This window comes from Rattus norvegicus, chromosome 19, assembly GCF_036323735.1.
Source record: "Rattus norvegicus strain BN/NHsdMcwi chromosome 19, GRCr8, whole genome shotgun sequence".
Lineage (NCBI taxonomy): Eukaryota > Metazoa > Chordata > Mammalia > Rodentia > Muridae > Rattus > Rattus norvegicus.
Window position 1 is genome coordinate 70,879,975 of NC_086037.1, and position 21,573 is coordinate 70,901,547.

Below are 21,573 nucleotides of genomic sequence, written 5' to 3' on the forward strand. Positions count from 1 at the left end.
ATAAGGCAGTGGGGGTAATTCAAGGATCACACCGAGGTGGCAGAGGGATTTTACGTAAGGCTCTCCGTGGCATAGGAATTTTATGTAAGGCTCTCTGTGGCATAGGGATTTTACATAATGTTCTCTGTGGCCTAGGGATTTTATATAAGGCTCTCTCCGTGGCATAGAGATTTTACATAAGGCTCTCTACATGGCATAGGAATTTTACATAAGTCTTTCTGTGGCATAGGGATTTTACGCAAGGCTCTCCGTGGCATAGGGGTTTTATGTAAGGCTCTCTGTGGCATAGGAATTTTATGTAAGGCTCTCTGTGGCATAGGAATTTTACGTAAGGTTCTCCACATTCACTTTGGCCAAGCCTTGGAGTTGGTGAGCAAGCCAGCCATGTGTACCAACAATCAAGGTCCGCTCCAGATAGTGGTGACGTCATGTACAAAGATCATCAAGAATCCTGGCATGGACTCATCTTCTTTTGGTTCCTCTGGGGTAAGTGGGATATCCCGGAAGTCCCACCTGAGTCACCGAAGCGAGAGACAGAAAAACATACTTCTCCTCAGCTGGCATGAGTTTGTGGCTGAGACACAGCCTATAGCGATAGGTGGATTAATAAGGGGAAAGTTCATCAGTTTACTAAGGCTGCAGGTACATCACCTGGGAGAAAAGTATTTCCACAAAGAGCAGCACATTTCAGGGAGACAAAGGGACACAGGTGACATTGTCCCAGGTATCCAAGGTGAGAAACATTTCACGGCAGGAGCTGTAGGTCGCATTGGTCCTGAGTTTCTGAGTCAATAAAGAAGTCTTGAAATTTTTCTGCAGCCTTTAGGAAGAAAGGCAGGAGGAAGACAAAATGACATTGTGTGTGTGTGTGTATGTGTGTGTGTGTACTTCTATTTTGCTTTTAGGCAAACAGGAGGTATAAAGCATTTGATCACCTTCAGCTAAAGAGTCCTTTGTAGTTTCTTTGTTTGGAGGGAGGAGGATATATATATATATATATATATATATATATATATATATATATATATATATATATATATATATATATATATATATATATATATATATATATATATATGTGTGTGTGTGTGTGTGTGTGTGTGTGTGTGTGTGTATGTATATATATGTATGTATATATATGCTCCAAAATGGGAGATAAGAGGATACACACACACACACACACACACACACACACACATATCTGCTCCAAAAAGGGAATAAGGGGATATATATATATATACATGTGTATATATATATATTATGTCCTATTACTGTAACTTATGAGGAAAGGTCTATTTTGATTCATCGACCCACTGTCCTTGTGTTGGGCCTCTGATGAGGCAGAGAACATCATGGTAAGGAGAAAGTGGAGGGCAAAACTGCTCAGCTATACAGAGTGGTCAGCAAGCCCTAGGGATCCACCCGTCAGCCCACTGGGGTTACAATGCATGGCACTGTGCCCATGTTTCCCACGAGTGCAGGGGATGGAATTTGGGTCCTAATGTTTCCATGGCAAACACCTCAGTGGCTGAGAATTCTCCCCAGCCCTAGAGCACATTCATACCTTTGGAAAGAGAAGGTATGGCAAGCTAAGTTGGCTCTCGTTGAGAAGGGTAGGATAACTCATGGAGATGTCAGGGGGAACAGTACAGTGGTTCATAGAGGAGATTCATAGCTGTTAATTTAGAGCAACAGTCTCGAAAGTTTATACTCTAAATAGGAAAACAGGGTGCAGGTCCCTCGAGGTCAGCTGCAACGGAATTAAGCCAGAGCTTCCACACAGTCCTTACTGTTGACTTTACCTGCAGCTGATTAAATGTCGTCTTTTTGTTTCTTCTTCCCACCTGCCAGCCTGTGCAATTAATTTCAAGGCAGCTCAGAATTTTTCCCTGATCAATTGCTGTCAGGATCACAGTGGAGGATGTTATCATAAAGATGTGGGGGGGGGGGACTAAACTGTGTGCAGAGGATAGAGTGGAACAGGCAGGTGGCTCCTTTGTGGTCTACTAGGAGCTATGGGGGGTGGGGACAGCTCAAGGTGCTGTTTCTTCCAGCAACAGTGAAAACAGCTGCGTGTTGTTTCAGGCACACATATGAGCTCAGTACAGACAGCACGTGGATCATTCCACTTTATTCTCAGGATTCCTGTGTGAAGGATTAAAGAAGCCAACAGGGAAGCAGAAGAGTATGCTAATCTAGAAACTTCTGCCTCCGAGTTTCCATTCAGCCTCAGTGGACATCCTCCTGTAGCCAGTAGGGATGTTGACAAAGGACTATTGTGAGTCTCAGGAATGGAGGCTGGCAGATGGTTCCCTCCGGAGAGTGCCTGGGGACCCTCACTCTTCGCACATAATGGGGGTTGAGGACCACTTCACCTTCTATTCTAGAGCTGGGGTTTGGAGCCAAGTGAGAGAGCTCTCTTGACTACGTTCGACTTTTCTGTGGGTAGGGACACATCATCAAGGATGCAAACACAGCATCAAGAAAACCCAGCTCCAAATGGGCTGGAGCGATGGCATCATCGTTAAGGGCACTGGCTGCTCTTCCAGAGGACCCAGTTTGGTTTCCAGCACCCACATTGGGTAGCTCACAACCATCTGTAACTTCACCTCCAGGGAACTGACACACACTTCAGGCATCCATGCACACTGCACACATGCACACATACCTACACACAGACACACACTCGTACACACAAATAGAAATAAAATAAATCTCAAAGAAAACCTCACCTCCTTGTCTTTCAGCATTCTGAATTACGTTTGCAGTCTGTCTTCCCAGCACATGGCACCTAGCAGTTCCCAGGAGAAGAAAGATGAAATCCAGAGTTGTCTGAGCAGCCTCCGTGCCTGGGGGAATGCCTGCAGCAGGGATGGTGCACCGTGTTCTGAAAGTGCACATCTAGGAAACCTCTACAGTATCCTAATTTTGAAACCTCAGGGTAGTGATGGCTTCGGGGCCGTTATGTTAAACCCAGAGGGGACCTCAGGGAAATGGCAGGTGGGGGATGTAAGACTTTACTCAGTAGATCAGCAGGCCTAATTCATGTTCTTGTGCTGCCAGAGAGCTTTGTCTGTTGTTCCTACTGGCTGCTTTGATTCATCCCCAGCATAGTCCCTGTTACTAACATTGTCACGGTGGGGGCTGAGGGGTGGCTCAGTGTCTAGGAGGGCTTGCAGTGCAAGCATGATTACCTGGGTTCAGATCCCTGGAGCCCACATTAAAAGCTAGGTGTGTACCTGGAACTCCAGTACTATTTGGGGCAGACAGGAAGATGCACAGGTCCACTGGTTGAACATTATGAACATGATTTTTGGTCTGTCTGGGAGGGTGTTTCTAAAGGAGGCCAGCAGAGGGTTAGGCTAAGGAGATCTACCCACCAGTGTATCTGGTTATGTTTCATATGTTGAACAAAAGATTAATTCTCTCTGTCTCCTTGTGCTGGGACTTCTGCTCTTAGATATCAAAGGCTTTGCTTCTCAGGCCAATGCGCTCTGCTCTCTGTAGGCTGGAAGCCTGGAGGCTTCAGAGAAGGATGTGTTCCTTCCAACACCTTATAGGGACACACAGTTCTGAGAAAAACCAAACAAGCAGAGTCCAGGGTTGCAAACTCAGTCAGGAAGCTGCTGGTTTGTATTTCTATTAGGGTGGATTTCAGTTCCTAGAGTTCCTTCCTGGGCCTCCTTCCCCAGTGAGCACGCACCAAGCCAAGCATACAGAAGATTCATTGTTCCATATCTTGCTAGTTAAAGAAACAAGGATAGTTACTACACTGGCTGAACTATAGACTCTCAGAAGTATCTGGGACAGGTGAGAAAGTTGCTTGCTCTGGTGTGCCGCCCTGTAAGAGTTCACAAAGGTTCTCTGAGATAGCGTGAAGGCGATTTAAATACCTGAATACCCATGTCAGCATGGCCTTAGGGTTTAGGTGTGAACTGTTCCCCATGGTCTCATGTGTTTGCATGATTTGCCCCTCAGATGTCGATGCTATAATGGGTGGATCTGACCCACCTGGAGAAATTGAGTTACCAGAGGGGAAAGTCCATCCCTCCTTCCTGCCCTAGGTCTCCTGCTTCCTCCCCTGGTCTCCCTGCTTCCTACTGCTGGGTCTCTGCTTCCCACTCTAGTCTCCCTTCTTTCTACCCTGGGCTCCCAATTCTTGGTCCAGGCTCCTCGTCTTCTGTCCCAATTCCCAAATACGAGACACTTCCATCACCACCAGCACACGAGAGCTGGTCCTGTCTGCCACCACACTGTCCCCACCTTGGTGGACTGTGCCCTGTCAAGCTGGGAGCCCATGTTTGTTTATAGAATGCTTCCTTCAGAGATTCCATCAAAGTAAAGAGAGAAGATTACGGCCCCAGATAAGAGATTAGCCTGTAGTTACAAGACCCAAATGGGAAGAAGGATGATGTTCAGATGGCCACCTTTGGTGTATACCCTCCTGAGACTCAAAGGTGCAAAGCTGCGACCAAACGGAGCAGCCAAGGAGCCAGAGAGTGGAACTTAAGAACCAAGTCCATCTTCCTAGGAATCTAACTTTTGCTGTTTTTGGAGGTAGTTTGTGTCTCAGTTGCATTTCCTGTTGTAATAAAAGCAAAAACAAAAGAAAATTAAAGGAGAAAGGGTTTGGAGCCCCATGATACCATGACAGTTTGTGACTGGGGTTGGAACCTGAAGCCCCCAGTTAAGAGCAGAAGCGATGAACACTCGCCATGCTCAGCTTGACTTCTCTCGTAAGTTCAGGATCTCCAGCCTAGGGAATGGTGCCGCCCACTTTCAGGCTGGGTCCTCCCACAGCAAACGATGAAATCCAGACAACGTCTCCAAGCAGGACAATCTGAACTAGGCAGTCCCTAGCTGAGACTCACTTCTTGGGTGACTCTAGACTGTGTCAAGTTGGTAATTAAAATTGACCCTCACACTTTCCACTATACAAACTGATTTATATAAACATCAAGGGGGTAAGAAGAAATGGCCCTGGTCAGGATCCCACGCATGCACATAATTTTTTGCCTCTTAGCTGGATTCTATTTAAACCATAAAAATATCTTTCTGCAGCCAGATCCTGTTACTGTGTGGTAACAATAATAAAAAGACAGAGTAAAAGTTTTGTCCTCAAGCTGTGTTTGCGTGTGCACGTGTGTGAAGGTGTGCATGCATGGATGTGTGCATGTGTGTAAGTGTGTGTGTGTATGTGAGGGGTGATGCATGGGTGTGCACACCACGTACACATGCACATAGGGTAGAGGACAAGCTTGAGTATTGTTTCTTAGGTCCTGTCACCTTGTTTTAGAGACAGAGTTTCTCACTAGCCCATGGCCTTACCAATTCAAGCCTCAGCCCTGGGAATATACGTGTATATATTCTGTGCCTGACTTAGGGTTTTACTGCTGTGAACAGACACCATGACCAAGACAAGTCTTATAAGGACAACATGTAATTGGGGCCGGCTTACAGGTTCAGAGGTTGAGTCCAGTATCATCAAGGCCAGAAGCAGGGCAGCATCCAGGTGGGCATGGTGCAGGTGGAGCTGAGAGTTCTACATCTTCATCTGAAGGCTGCTAGCAGAAGACTGGCTTCCAGGCAGCTAGGATGGGGTCTTAAAGCCCCTGCCCACAGTGACACATCTACTCCAACAAGTCCACACCCACTCCAACCAGGCCACACCCACTCCAACCAGGCCACACCTCCTAACAGTGCCACTCCTTGGGCCAAGCCTATGCAAACCATCACAGTGCCTGACTTTTTTCCATGGGGGGAAAATAGTGCCTGAGGATGGAGCATAGGCCCTCATGTTACTAAAGCTACACTTCCACCTGAGCCATGTCTCCGGTCCCCTAACCCCAGAACTTTGTTTACTTTTCTACTCCCCCACCATGAAAACCAAGCACATTATTTATTGGGACAGAGGAGACAGAAGTCCTAGGCTGTGTGGCGTAGATGTGGCACACTTTTTAAAAAGTATTTGTTTTTATATTTATTTTTAGTGTGCATGGGAGGGTATGTGTGTATGTGTGCTACCACACGCAGTGTCTGTGGATACTGGAAGAGGGCATTGGGTATACCGGAACTGAAGACGCAGGCAGTCATGAACTACCGTGTGGGTGCTAGGAACAAAACTCAGGTCCTCTGCATGAGCAGCAACTCTCAACTCAACTCTTAAGCCATCTCTCCAGCCCCATTTAACACTTTCAATAGCAAATTCATAAAAACAGCCTCTAAAAGGGAATAGAGCACAAACACACACGTTTTCATCTCCTACCTCAGATCAGTTTCTTTCCCCTACAAACTCCTTGCTAAAGTCATTTCCATCCCTGAACTCTCTGCTTAACTGTCTTGGCCTGTGGATGCTCTCACTGCCTCATACTCTTAGCCAAAAGTTTGCAACTCCACTCCTGAATCTCAGCCTTGCTGTGGTGCAATAAAAAGCTATGTCCAGAGTCTATTTCTGGTTATCTCTGATCACTGGAACCTGTCCCCTAGCGGAAGCTCCAGTTTCTGGAGACCAGGGCCCTGTGTGCTGGGCTGCTTGCCTGGCAGCTGGTCTCATTCTTTTCCATTAAAAGAAACACCCAACTTTTCCCTGTTCCATATGCTGACTGAATGTGGCACACTGTTGGCATCTTTGATGCTGTGTGGAAGCCCCAGCTCTCCAAATGTCAAGCTCAAAATTAGCCTCAGCATTCCCAGGAGCTGTTGGCTGTGTGGGGACCAGATGGGTTCAGGAATTGGTGCTCAGAGCGATGGTTCTTAACCACTTGGAGACGTGTGTCATTCTTGAGAACTCCACAAAAGCATGCATAGGTGGGTGGATGTGTACATTTGCACGAGGTTTCAGAAGATGATCTGTGGTTCACTCATGAGCCGTGTACCCTCTGGGGTAGACTATCAGGACAATCAAGGCTCTCTCTCTCTCTCTCTCTCTCTCTCTCTCTCTCTCTCGTGTGTGTGTGTGTGTGTGTGTGTGTGTGTGTGTGTGTGTGTGTGTGTGTGATGTGCTCACAGGGTTCAGAGGTCTCTGGAGGACATGGGATATTGGTATCTTGGTCTATCATTCTTGGTTTAATTCCCATGAGACCAGATTTCTCTCTGAACATGGGGTTGGGCTGGTTGCCAGGAAGCATCGGTGGTTCTCTTGCTCCCCCAACCCCTTACTGAGCAGGGGTTTTAGGTACATGTGTGGTCATTCTTGGCCTTTAACATGGGCACCAGGGATTTGAACTCAGCTCCTCAGGAGCTGAGGGCAATTATGTCATCACTTGACCCCCAAGAGAGATTTTATTTTTGGCCTTTTTTAAAATATCAAATACTTGAGAATGAAATAGAATTTGAATCTACAACTGAGGGATTGTGGAACTGTTCTTTTAAAGCAAGATTCCCAAGACTACATTTTGAAACCTTTTTCAATTACACTAATGTGTCATTTTTTTCAGAACCTAATTTTATTTTTTTAAATGCACTTAGCTAGCTCTCTTGAGTGGACTTGTTCACATACATTGGTCATTTCTGAAGGAAGCACTTATGGGATTTCAGAAGTGGTTCAGAGAGCCTCCTGCCTGGCTGAGTTCTCTCATGCTGATATTTGTTCTCTCGTAGGCTTTTTCCATAATGATTTTGAGGAAAGAAAAACAGGCACGTGTTATAAGCAACAATCACTAGTCCTAAAGTAACTAACAGTCACTAGTCCTAAAGTAACAATTGCTAATCTTAAAATAACAGTTGCTAGTGTAAAGTAACAATCTATCAATCGCTAGTCCTAAAGTAACTGCTGTGGTTTATTGGTGGGGCAGATTGCCAAGTTTTCCTTGTCTGGAAATAGCAAGAGGGAAAAGTGTGGAGTTCTTGATGAGTTCTGAAGCAAGAGAGTGGACTAATTTTCTCTGAAAGAACTACCCAGCCCTTGATTGACTGGGATTTTGCTTTCCATACCTTTACTGTGTCTGCCCCTCCCCACCCCACCCCCTTATTATCAGCCTGCTGTCTTCACACACCTTTGTTTGTCCTACTGGGACATTCCATGAGTCATCTGGCTCAAATGGGAGTGTAGTTCATCTTAGAGATAGAGGTTGACAGGGATCCTGTGAGGAGCAGGGAGAGAGAGGGGTCAACCCTGATGAGTGGGATGTCCTGGCGTGAGTTTTCCTGGGTGGTCTGAGGTGATGTGGCTCTCGTCCCTTAGCACCCAACACTTCCTGCTCAGCCCTCTAGTGTGTCTTAAACCCGAGACCTGTGCATGAAAGGAGCTGGTTCCATATCATGAAGAAAGGGGGAGGGGCATTTCAAATGTCCTCAGAGGGGATGTCGGGGGTGTCCCATGACATGATGTCCTAGCTGTTTGTATCTTGAACGAGGAAATGCACATGAGACAGAATGACAGCCATGAAACTGTAAATTCATTAAAAAGTAGGAGTGGGGGTCGGAGAGATGGCGCAGAGCAGTTCGATTCTCAATGCTTAACTCAAGTGGCTCATCTCTGCAGGGACCTGTACTCATGTACACATAGGCTCACACAGACACACAGCATGTGTGAGGAACCCTGGATTAGGGTTTAGGGCTCCTTCTTACCCAAGACCAGAGAGGAATTATTAGAAAGGGTGGACTTTTCTTTGGAGGTTGTAGGTAATTGATTTTCTGTTTGCTGGAGCATGCTTGTCCAATCCTTAGGGTGGTTGGGAACAGTCTGAATGAAGCCTTTCTTGTTTGCTCCCTTTAACTTTCTTATGATTCACATATCTTGCCCCACAAATGACTGTCACCCGTGTCACCCATGCTGAGTTTTATAGACCACCAGAGGCCAGAGCCTCTGAAGGCTCACACCCATCATCTTGTGTTCTCTTCCTTACCGCCCATGTGCATGTTGTTTCCTAACTTGCTTTCTGCTTCCAGTGCACTCACAGAGCCTTTCCTCCTTACAGGCTATGGCCACACGGTGCCCTTGTCAGATGGGGGCAAGGCCTTCTGCATCATCTACTCTGTCATTGGCATCCCGTTCACCCTCCTCTTCCTGACGGCCGTGGTCCAGCGTGTCACCGTGCATGTCACCCGCAGACCGGTCCTCTACTTCCACATACGCTGGGGCTTCTCCAAGCAGGTGGTGGCCATCGTCCATGCCGTTCTGCTGGGATTCGTCACCGTGTCCTGCTTCTTCTTCATCCCGGCCGCCGTGTTCTCCGTGCTGGAGGATGACTGGAACTTCCTCGAATCTTTTTACTTCTGTTTCATCTCCCTGAGCACCATCGGCCTGGGGGACTACGTTCCAGGGGAAGGCTACAACCAGAAGTTCCGGGAGCTGTACAAGATCGGGATCACGTGTGAGTACCCGTGGCAGGCGGCACGTTGTTCGTCTCTTCTGTCCCCCACGTTCCACTTTGGGGATTGACGGTTGAGCCTCAGTGCCCGCTTGCTTTCTCTTTGGAGTATTTTCTTTCTGCCTCTGTCTTCCCACGGCTATCTCTCCTCACCGTTCCCTTCACAACTCTTATTGCTTAGTTAGGTTTCCAATGCTCTGCGTCTTCTGTACGTTTTCATGTGGGGTGCGCACGTATCCCCGCTTGTCGGAGGACAACCTCCCTAGCCCTTCCTCTGGCGCCTTCTGCAGGCTCGCTCTTCGGTATTTCATCAAACTGCCTAGGTTTGCTGACCAGTGAGCTCCAGAGACCCTCCTGTCCCCACCGGCACCTCGCCATCTCTGGGATGGCAACACAGGCCAGGACAACATCTTCCCCAAGGGGTTGGAGAATCCAACTCAGGGCTTCACACTTGCGAGTCTCTTCACTGCTCGCCATCTCCCTCCCTGATCAATTCCTCCAACGGTGTCACAGGCATGGTAGCCAACTTTGATTAAAGCAACTTACTTTACACCGTTAAACATTTTACACACAAGAAAATAGGGCCTACAACCCCCCAAACCCCTTGTCACTAACATCGTGTTCTTTAATTTTCCAGGAAATTTCTCAAAGTGGTTGCTGACCTCAGTTTTACGTTATTCTGTTTCAAAGTTACCCGGCATCAATTGTTTTTAGGATTTAGTGTGGAAAATGAAGTAGACAATGACTTTTAGATTAAAGTGCCTTTAGCCTCCGCATAAAAAGCCAGGTGTGGTGACATGTCGGGAATGGGACAGATACCAGAGGATCCCAGGGTCGCTGACTAGTCAGGCTAGCTCCAAGTGCAGGCTCCAGGTTCAGCATGAAAGTCTATCTCAAAAACAAGCGGGAGAGCCAGGGAAGTCATAGAATGTCATTCACCATATTCACCAGCAAACACGCCTCCATGGAAACATGCACATGCACATGCACATACAACACACAAGCTGGAAAAAAAGTCACTCATCCACTTGAAAGAGACTGCTTATTTTCTGTGCGAGCTCTTCGTTCAGGACATGTAGCTAGCAGTATGTAACACATTTTCCATTTCTGCTTTCTCTGGAATCTTTCTATCTGTGACCCAGCTCCGTCATGGCTTCTAGGAAGTCATGGCTTCTTGAACAGCTGGTGCTCTCACCCCATTTTACTGTTTTAATCCCACAGAGTGGTTGGTTGAACTGTGTGTCTTTGAATATTTCCATGAAATGGTTGGTTCCCCAGGAACAAAGCCACCACTCATAAAACCCCAGTGCTTTCCATGGCTTCTGGCTCCAGTCCAAGCCCAGTAAATGTTTGCCAGGGTCCTGCAATGAGGGTTTCACACTCAAAGAGTCTGTGTGTGACTCAGAGACCACCCCAGAGACCACTCCACAGCCCACCCTTCTTGCCTGTTGACTAAGTTGCCTGTAATTCGGTAGCATGGCAAAGCACCTCAGTGTTTTATATTTATACTTCTTATATTTGAGATCTTTCTAAGAAATAAGATCACGAGTCCCAAATGAATATACTTTTTTTTTTTAATGACTCGCAGATCACAACTCTGAGGTCCTCAAATGAAACACACATCTATGCAATCATTGGTATCTGAGTTCCCACCCTTCTTAGGTGGCACTAACAAAAAAAAAAAAAAAAGTATCTGACTTTGATAACAATAAAGATATCATCTTAACTTTTTTTTAAAGGCTAGCAGGTAATTGCTTAACTTCCTTTTGCTTTCTAATTTCTTCATGAACTAGGGATATAGAATGTCCAGTGTCTTCTGGTTAAACTTTTCTCTGTGTAAATAATTCTCTTCTTTCTCCTGGCACACAAACTCTCAGCTTTCCCCAGAATACCGAATTCTCCCCCAACCTGCTCTCCTTGTTACAGTGTGGACCATGTTTTCTTGGGCAGCCAAGCAGGACAGATTTAATGCATGGAGTGTTCAGGACTTGATCATGTAAGGAGTGAATGTTCCGAAGATGTAGGTGGGATAAAATCCCACCGCCTGCCTGGAACCCCGTGGGCTCTTCTGACAGCGTTCCAGAGTCTGGTTAAATAATAATCATGGAGGGAGTAGATTCATGAACACAAGAAAGGCCCCGTGGCACCAGCTTACTGCCAAAGCCAACAGTCAAAGCTGGAGATGCCTAAACTGTGCCCGACATATCCAGGGCCCACCCAAGCCCCAACAATGCAAATGTTAACTTTCCTTGTCTGCATTTTCTGGAAACCTTTCTTTTTTGATTTACTCCTGGAACATGGAATGAGTACTTCAGATGTTCAGATTGCCTGACTTTCTTTTTATGTCAAAACTGACTTGAGGTCACTCTTCGCCCATCATGTGTTCTAAGAAATGGTGGTTACCTTTCAGGAATGAGAAAACTGTTTACCCAATGAATGGTCCATGTGCCCAAACACTGACAGTGACGTCAGGAGGCTTCAGAAGCAGAAATTGTGACAATACTATTGAGTGCTTGGAAAGGTGCTTATGAAACAGGCAAAAAAAAAAAAATTTTTTTGTGACTCTGATTCTAGAGCCTGTGAGGAAAGGGTCTCACTGGGTGACTGTCACAAGCCATTTGACCTAAGGAAAGACACACTAGTCACAATTGACTGCTTTCTTCCTCTAAGAGTGAAGCAAGAGAGAGCTTGGCTTCAGGCTGAGGCATTAGCGGTGTTGAGCAGCGGGGAGCAAATTAAAACTGGCTGCTGTTGGGAAAAGCAAGAAGATGCTTGTTGAGAAGTGTGCCCAGGGCAGAAGGGGTAGGCAAGCATAGAATGGACCAGATCCCCAGGTCTGTTTGAGCAGAAGACAGGTCAGGCCTCTGGACTTTCTTACACAAGGTGCTAACAAGAGCAAAGGCATGACCTGGGGAGAGGCTATGCTGATTACTTGGAGAACCCCAAGAAGTACCACCCTGGAATAGACATAATCTTCGCTGGGATTAAGAAAAAGGGAGAGAGAACAGACCTAATGGCTTATCCTAATGAGTAATACCACCTGCCTTATTTATTACAAAACTCTGTCTCACGTCTTTTAATGCGTACCATAATTCAATTCATACATTAGAATTCAGATCATGAATGATAACAATGTTTCTGTTGAACATTCAACTTTCTACAAAGATGAGGTGTCAGTGGAAAAGCAATAGAATGGTTTTATATTTAGATTTAGTATAACACGAATGTGTTTAAACACGAGAAAAGCCCCTCACTACCTCAGAACCACGTAGAAGGCCAAGCTGTTTCGGTCTGTATTCACTAGCCTGTACAGGCAATGGCTAAGCCTCGGGAAACAGCTATTCTTGACGATGCTGATTTAAGATTTAATTAGAATTCCCTGTGTCAACGGTTGCTGTCTTTTAGTACCAAACGCCATTTTGGTGTGGTTTATGTATGGTGTCAAATAAAGAGTATTTAACACTTAAAGACAACTGTTGAAGCCAGGCCTGGAGAGATGGCTCGGCGGGTAAGCATGACCGCAACAGGCATGAGGACCCGAGTTTGAATTTCAAGCACCCACATAAAAAGCAGGCTGCGTACCTGCAGCCCTAGCTGGGTGAGGTGGAGGCGGGGCCATCCTGGGGCTTGCTGGCTGCCAGCCTAATGCCAGCATCAGTGAGAGACATTGCATCAAGGAAATAAAGTGGAGAGTGACAGACAGGGCATCCAGTGTCCTTTGGCCTCTGCACTCACGTGCCTGGGTACACCCTCCTACTTGTGCAAAGCTCGATCACACACATCTGAGGCCTGTGAGTGTGACTAGTCCGAGTTCATGGGTGGCTAAGTCATTTCATTCTTCCCCTCTGCATTCCTCCATGAGCTCTGTGGACTTCGAACCTTCGAGGAATCAGCTGGAGTGGACCTACCTGCTGGAGAACTCGTTGTGTGTGGCATGGGAGGGGGAGAAGTTGCTCCATCTTGATTTTATTTTAGGTCAAACTAAGATGGTGCCTGTTTTCTGACTCCCCAGGTTACCTGCTCCTGGGACTCATAGCCATGCTGGTTGTCCTGGAAACCTTCTGTGAGCTCCACGAGCTGAAGAAATTCAGGAAAATGTTCTATGTGAAGAAAGACAAGGATGAAGACCAAGTTCACATCATGGAGCATGACCAACTGTCCTTTTCCTCCATCACTGAGCAGGCGGCCGGCCTGAAGGAGGAGCAGAAGCAAAACGAGCCTTTTGTGGCCTCCCAGTCACCACCCTATGAGGATGGCTCTGCAAACCATTGAGCATGGGTCACCAGACCCCGGACATGAGGCAGAGCCTAGACTGTGTTCATTTTTACGAGAAAGTCAAAGCTAAGATGATGTTATTTTAAGAAATATCTACTGTTAACAATATTTTAAAAACACGGAACTTTGGATCCTGGGGGAGTGGGTTTTAATCTCTGGGCAAATGAGGTGTGCACCCATAACTCACAGGCAATGTGATCACCTGACATCATGCAGCTGTAACTCACAGGCGATGTCATCACCTGGCATCCTGCACCTGTAACTCACAGGTGATGTCATCGCCTGGCACCCTGCACCTGTAACTCACAGGTGATATTATCACCTGGCATCCTGCACCTGTAACTCACAGGTGATGTCATCACCTGGCATCCTGCACTTGTAACTCACAGGTGATGTCATCATCTGGCATCCTGCACCTGTAACTCACAGGTGATGTCATCACCTGGGATCCCGCACCTGTAACTCACAGGTGATGTCATCGCCTGGCACCCTGCACCTGTAACTCACAGGTGATATTATCACCTGGCATCCTGCACCTGTAACTCACAGGTGATGTCATCACCTGGCATCCTGCACTTGTAACTCACAGGTGATGTCATCATCTGGCATCCTGCACCTGTAACTCACAGGTGATGTCATCACCTGGGATCCCGCACCTGTAACTCACAGGTGATGTCATCGCCTGGCATCCTGCACCTGTAACTCACAGGTGATGTCATCGCCTGGCATCCTGCACCTGTAACTCACAGGTGATGTCATCACCTGGCATTACACACTGGGGATGAATACTTGAAACAGTGTACTGCAGTGGATGGAGGCAGGTTTTCTTTGTAACTGGGGACTCTGGGTTTGCATTCCAATCATTTTGCCGACAGCTAGGTAGCAACATTTATATTTAAAAACAAAACAAAAAAATCTATAGAGATGTATTTTATAAATAGGCTTAAGTGTCCCGGCTTGCATGTGCCTATCCAAAATGATTATTTTTGTAGAAGTCTAAATTAACTCTATTTATAATGAATAGGTCACCATCCACTGTGTACATAGAACATATAAATATGTTTATATTCTGTGCATATGTGTAGGCTACCAGATATCCCTGGACTTCTTAAGCCAAGATAAGAGTTTTTTTTTCCTTTTTGATTTCTCTTTATACTAAAGAACCCAGAATTGCCACAACAAGCTAGGAAGCATAACAAACTCAAGAGAAAATCAGGATGATTTTCTGTTCCTATATACATTTCTACTCTCTTGCGACGGCGTAGGACCAGACAAGTGAGGAAGAGGGTTGGTGAGAAGGTGAATCTATTTGGTATGGAAGGCATGCTACCAGGTCTACCCACCTCACAGGCCCGGAGGGCACACCACCGGTTCTACCCACCTCACACTAAAGCACAATGGCAGTGTCCCTCTCTCCCGAACAAATTATGTCAGGTTAATCTGAGAATTCTACGTTTAGAAGCTGAAATCAATAAAATCATGGCAGATTGCAATCTTGTGGCTTACTATATCTGATGTTTTCCTCTATGTGTATTGTCCATGTATACCCCACATTAGAGATATTGTACAGTAACAAGTCACCGGTGTGTCTGCGATGTCAGGATAGGTGCTATACAGTAACAGTTCATTGGTGTATCTGGCTTATCAGGACATATAATGAGACCAGGTAAAGTTCAAGTCTAAAAGCCAGCAGAGTGGACACCTGTGGCTCTGTCACTCAAGCTACATCTTGAGTTTGGGGCTCAGGAAAGCCCCTTTGTGTCCTCAGGGTCTAGATGCCTTGTGGGCGGTCAAATTATTTAATACAATGGCTGTCACATTATATGCTTGACCCTTCACAGAAGAGAGATAATGGGATGGTTTTAGAGTACGGAGTTTATTAGAGTTATTTATGACACAGACAGACAGATAGACAACAGCAAAAAGGGGGTTCTGAAGAAACTTCAGGCCACAACCAGAGACAGACAGCATGGTGGGCCCCTGAAAAAAGAAATCAAGGCTCTGGTGGTGGAAGTGGGCTCCTGTCTTACAGTTTTTCTGAGGATTAAGGAGGGGCCGTGACACAAGCCTACAGCCAGGCTGCCTGATTCTCAGGTAGGAGTGGGTAGGGAACAAGATGTTCATCCACTACTAGTCCCTTATGTTTAACTTCCTCTGTAGGTGAGAGACCATGGGACCTGGAAGTCTGTTAGCTAAGAGCTCACAGACAATGTATCTGTGAAAAAGGCTACTATGAGGTACTATGGCCTGGATTCTCATATTACAGGCTTCCAAACCTGACACCTGTGTCATTCTAATGTATTTCTGGGTGGTTAGTCTTGGTTTCAGAAGACTTAATTTTGTAGAACGATGGATAATTACAGACCCAACACAACCATGGATATTTTCTCACAACATTCCGTAGGATGTTTTGTTTGTTTTATCCTACGGCATTTAACTGGCTAAGGTTATTTGTCAAATATACCCATTTCTGGGCTGGAGAGATAGCTCAGTTGGTAAGGTGTTCACCACACAAGCATTAGGACCCAAGTTCAAGCCCCCAGGATCTGTGTTCAAGAAATTTCCAGGTATACCTGCACATTTTCAACGCTAATTCTAGAGAAGCTTAAAGAAGTGGGTATCAGGCCTGCTGCCCATTGGCCTAGCTTGCTTGACAAAGTCCCAGCCAGTGAGAGACCCTGTTTGAAGAACAGGGGTGTTGTTGCCTAAGGGCTGACATCTGAAGTTGTCCCCTGAACTCCAGATGCCTGTGCTCACGTGTGCACATGCACATGCATATACTCACCAACACAAGCATGCCACACCCATGCACATGCCCTCTGATAAGTGTACACAGATGTACCCATTTCCAAAATTGTCTGTGTACCTCCAGCACCCCTGAGACCATGTCCCATAACTACAGTACTGTTGTGAACACATGACAGTAGTTGCCCCCATGGTCTATAGGAGAACCCGGGTGCCATTTTTATAGGGGGAACCCCGATCATAGTGAAGGTTATTTTAAAATCAGCTACCACGAGAGAGATTTCTTTTCCCCTCAGAAATTTAAAACAATGTTTTTTTATGTGTTGTTGGTATTTAAATGCTACGGTTTATGACCTCATCTGCCCAGGAAATAACAAACTAGCTGTAATATGTGAATTTATTTTTCATAGCTCTTGCTGTGCAATGATACTGATATTCACAACAGCTCTGGTGGGACAAGGAGGAGGAGGACACATATATACATATGTGTATATGTGGCATATGTGTATGTGTACGTGCCTGTGTGATCTGTGCATGTGTATGTATGTATGGTCTCTGTGTATGTGGTATGTGTGTGTATGTATATATGTATGTATGTGGTGTGTGTGTATGTGTGCATGTGGTGTGTATATGTGTGCATGTGTGGTCTCTGAATATATGTGGTATGTGTATGTGTGTGTATGTATGTGTGAATGTATGTGTGTTGTTGTGTGTGAATGTGTACATGTAGTGTATGCATGTGTGCATGTGGTTATATGCATGTATGATAGCAGGCACACACTTATGCGTGTGCAAGTGGAGTCCAGTGAGTTTAGATGTCTTCCTCAGTTGCTCTGCACTGTGTTTTTGGAGACAGCATCTTTCACCGGATCTGGACCTCAGTAATTCACCTAGGTTTGTCGCCAGCAAATCCCATGGCTCCACCTGTCTCCATCCACCAGTGCTGGCGTTCTCGAACTGTGCTCCCACAGGCAGCGTTTACTGAGCCGAACTCTGGTTCTCAGGCTTGCACAGCAGGCGCTTCTCCACTGAGACATCTCCCCGGCCCTTGAGTGTCTTTCAACCCATCAAGAAGAGATGATATCACATCCGGGAGAGCTGCAGTTGTGCATAATCACACCGCCTACTGGTTCCTTGATGATAGTCTCACTGGCTTCATTAAATTTTCACACCGTTCCTCAGCCCCGTGTCCCTACAATGATGGTTTGAAGGGGAACCTTGGAGTATAGTATTCATAATTACTTAGTGCCACTGCTGCGGCAGCCCCCTGGTGTCTCGGATTTTCCTCATTGTCTTGCTTGCCTGAGGGAGGGCGGTCCTGAGGGGGCGATCAGTACTTCTGTGCATAGCTGAATCCAGTCTCCAGTCCACATACACTCCTTCCAACAGTTCTAGAGCTGGTTCTGGGTGACAGCGGAGGGTCCATCTACTGCTTCGGGAATTTTAGTTTATTTCCTCAGAATGGAACAGGCACCACAGGCCTCCACTCTTAGGAAGGGCAAAAGCATCGGAGCATCCGTCAGACAGTCTTAAGGATTCAGAAAAAAAAGAAGAGGAGTTCATGGTACACCCTAGGCCCTTGGGCTTTCAGCGGGTAGGGGGAGGTGTCTTTGTAGATACACAGGTCCCTGGTGAGAAAAAGCGGATAACCAGGAAGGCAGCAAACAGAAACGTGTGGGGAGAAAAGATGGTGCAAATACAACAGGGACTGAGGCATTTCAAGACAGGTGTGAGCAGAGAGAGTCAGTACAGCTTCAACTATTAAGACATGCCAGCCCTTTCTTGCTAGAACCACCCCCTTCATTTGTATCTTAATATTCTTGCACAATCATATCTTAGTGGGGATCCTGCCATCCTGGACTAAAGCAAGACTGAATGGCCAGGATCCCAGAAGATAGACTTTTTCTTTACTTTCCAAAATAGACACCTCTCTCACCATGGCTTCCCTCAATACCGAACAGGAAAGGGAGAGTGGAAGGGTTGCCTCATAAGCTCAGGGTCTCCCAGGTGGGCTCCTCCCCTGGGTGAGCCTCTGTAATAAAGCCACCCACAGCTGAGGAGGGGTTTCCTACCTCCATGAACATAATCTAGAAGGCCCCTCCTAGGCATACTCAGAGGCCTGACTACTAGATGGGACTCGACCAGGTGATAAGTCTTGATCTGGGTGACAGTCACTAGGAAGTATCCCAGTTTCTTACATGCACATGACCTGGGGACTTGGGCAGTTGAATCAAGTGCTGTGGGCAGTGGTTTTCTCTTTGACCCAGGCTGTGTGTTTCCCTCTGGAATGAATACACAAATGTAACTAATGGATGTAACTAATGTAACAACTGTAACTAGTGAAACTTTACAGAGCCCCTCCTCCACCAGGCAGGCCTTGGTTTAGAGAATTATGCACCTGTTTACACTTTCTTTTACCTTTTCGACTGGCTGAAGGCCCTCGGAGATCATGCACTGTCCCACACTGAACTGGAGACGGTGAGACTTTCCTCCCCCTCCTCTCTGAAGAATTGACACACCTGTCTTCATTCGTCCACACTGCAGATACTTTGCTCAGTGGGTCCTGTCACTGACACTGTGCATTCTTCCAGAGAGTTTTAAGTCCTTCCATACTACCTGGAGCTGTGCATCTCAAAGGTACCATAATCTACAACTTCTTTGTTCCTTTAAGATGTCTAGGGGAAGCAGCCAGTTGCTGGAGTAAAAAGACTGCATGATGCAAACCCTTCATATTGTGCATATTAGAGGTAGAGGCCCAGAGGTCATGCCCTGCAGTACTGAGCACACAGCAAGACAGCACCCATGCTGATGAATGCTCATGGCTGTGTGAACAGGTCTGACAGCACCATCACCGATCAGATGTTAAATTCCTGCCTCTTGGCCATGCAACTTTATGTGTAAGCCTGTGGACCTGAGTTTGAATTCCCAAAGCATAGTTCTTAAAAATAAGAGGAAGTGGCAGAACCGGTATTCTGAGTGTCGGAGAAGTGGAGACTAGAAGATCGCAGAGGCTTTCTGCTCTTCCTGTCTAGCAGAATAATGAGATCCATGTTCAGTGAGAAATTCTCTCAAAAAACAAAACAAGACAAAACAAAACAAAAAACTAAATGGAGAATGATAGAAAAAGACACCTGATATTGATCACTGGTCTCTATGTGTACTTATGGTCTCCATACACACATATGTACATATACAAAAACAGATACATACACATACATATATACACACACACACACAGATACACATACTCTATTGCTATATGTCACACACACACACACGCTGTCTCTGTCTGTTTCTGTGTTTGTTTCTGTCTGTCTGTCTCTGTCTCTGCTGTCTGTCTCCATCCCTGTCTCCGTCTGTCTGCCTCTGTCTCCGTCTGTCTGTCTGTCTCTCCCCCTTTTGAAGCCCCTTCAGCTTTCATTCACCTTCATTGGCACTAGCTTGATGCCATCTCTCCTGCCTGCCTCTAGCCGGTGTCCTGACGGCCTAGTTCTGTCCTATGCCAGCCTATGCCAACATATCTGTTCTGTGTCAGTTGCAGCTCTGTCCCTGCTGTTTCTAATTTCCTTGCCTTCCCTCCTTTCTGCCTTTCCACCAACCTGACATTCCTTTCCAGATCCTTCTCTTGTCAATTCAGAGATGTTATTTGAAGAAATGCTCTCCAAACCCAGTCCCTCCTTCCCCCTCCCCCCAGCTCCTTCCCACACAGGCCTTGCAGCATCTCTCATGAGATTTCCTGTTTTAATCCAGATGGATGTCTGCGTTTGCTATTACATGATCCTGTCACTACACCAGGCGGGAGCCATGTCTAAGCATGCCTGAAATAGTTCTTGTACCCGGTGAGGCTAAGCTCGGTACACACCTAATGTAGGAAGATGTCTGGAAAGCAAAACTTTCTCAGTATTAGGTCCGCGGTGGATACAGCACTGGAGATGAGAAGAGGAAGTAAATTATTATTTTACCAACAAAGAAGTGCTCCCTTGGGGTGGCAGAAGTTGTTCCGGATACATGAGACACGCCAGTGAACACAGACGGAGGTCACTTCTTGCCATTAGTTCAGCAGTCTAGGCTGGCCTTGAACTTTTATTCTCCTTCCTCCACCGTCCAGGCGCTGTGGTTACAAGCATGTAGCACCAAGTCTGGTTTATCTGGTCCTGGGATCATATCTAGGGCTCCACGTAGGCTCTGCAAGTACCCTACTAACTGAGTGGCCGTCCAAACTCAAGAGCTTGATTTAAAAGGCTCTACCTGGGGCTATAGAGATGGACGAACCATTAGGAGAACTGTTGCTCTTCCAGACAACATGGGTTCAATTCCCCCCACCCACAAATGTCTGTAACTCGGGTTCCAGGGGTCCGACACCCACTTCTGGCCCCCATGGGCACCAGGCATACATGTGACAAAGACACACATGCAGAATAATATTCATATACATGAAATAAAAATAAGTGGATCTTTCCTTTGAAAAAAAAAGGTATTACAATGCACGTCCTATCTAGCTTAGCTGTTTTATGAATCTTATTTCACCCCCTTATATTCCGCCCAAGGCAGGTGTGATCCCGCATGGCATTGGGGATGCTCTTTCCCCTGTTTGAGTCCACAGTCCCTCATCTGTGAAAGGTGTCCGCCTCTTAAGGTTGGTGTCAAGGGGGAGCATTGATAAATGGCGAGTGCCTTCTCTCTGCATGACATTTTTACTAGGTGAATTCTCAGCTTACCTTCACAGACAGGGCTGTGAAACGGATTGCTCAGCCTCGATTTTCAGATGAGAAAAACAAACAAGTGGTCAGAAGAGCAGAGCAGGTCAGTGCAAGTCCAATGCCTTTAAGTAGCAGAGTAGAAGTCACATGGTCACTGAACAGCAGAGCTTGTTCCCGGAGCTGCTGGGCTCATAGCCCGGGAACTGGCAGTCTCAACTACCTAGGCTCTCTACCTTTCCTCCAGAGGGCAATTGAAGAGAAAGAGACTGAAGGCAGGGGAGGACTGGAAGGCAGGGGAGGACGGCCATGCATTGTGGCTGCACTGAGTAGGGAAACAAAGTGATCCAGTGACTCCTGAGTCCCTCTGGATGTTACTGACATGAGGTTATGTTTTCCATCTCTCTCTCTCTCTCTCTCTCTCTCTCTCTCTCTCTCTCTCTCTTTCTCTCCCTCCTTCCCTCCCTGTCTTCTCTCTCTTCTCTCCCTCCCTCTCTCCCTCTCTCCCTCCTTCTCTTCTCTCTCTTTCTCTCTTCTCTCTCTCC

At 46.5% G+C, this 21,573-nt stretch overlaps 1 protein-coding gene across 4 annotated transcripts in view; it reads left to right on the forward strand.

Annotated features, from left to right (window-relative positions):
- The window catches only part of Kcnk1 (potassium two pore domain channel subfamily K member 1), a 38,069-nt gene extending 22,990 nt beyond the window's left edge, over positions 1-15,079 (forward strand). For all 4 annotated transcript variants that reach the window (NM_021688.3, XM_063278268.1, XM_039097960.2 and 1 more), the window contains exons 2-3: positions 8,919-9,314; positions 13,324-15,079. In NM_021688.3, coding sequence (NP_067720.1) covers positions 8,919-9,314; positions 13,324-13,583 — 656 coding nt within the window. In that variant the 3' untranslated portion in view covers positions 13,584-15,079. The remainder of the gene's footprint in view (positions 1-8,918; positions 9,315-13,323) is intronic.
- Positions 15,080-21,573: the final 6,494 nt, after the last annotated feature.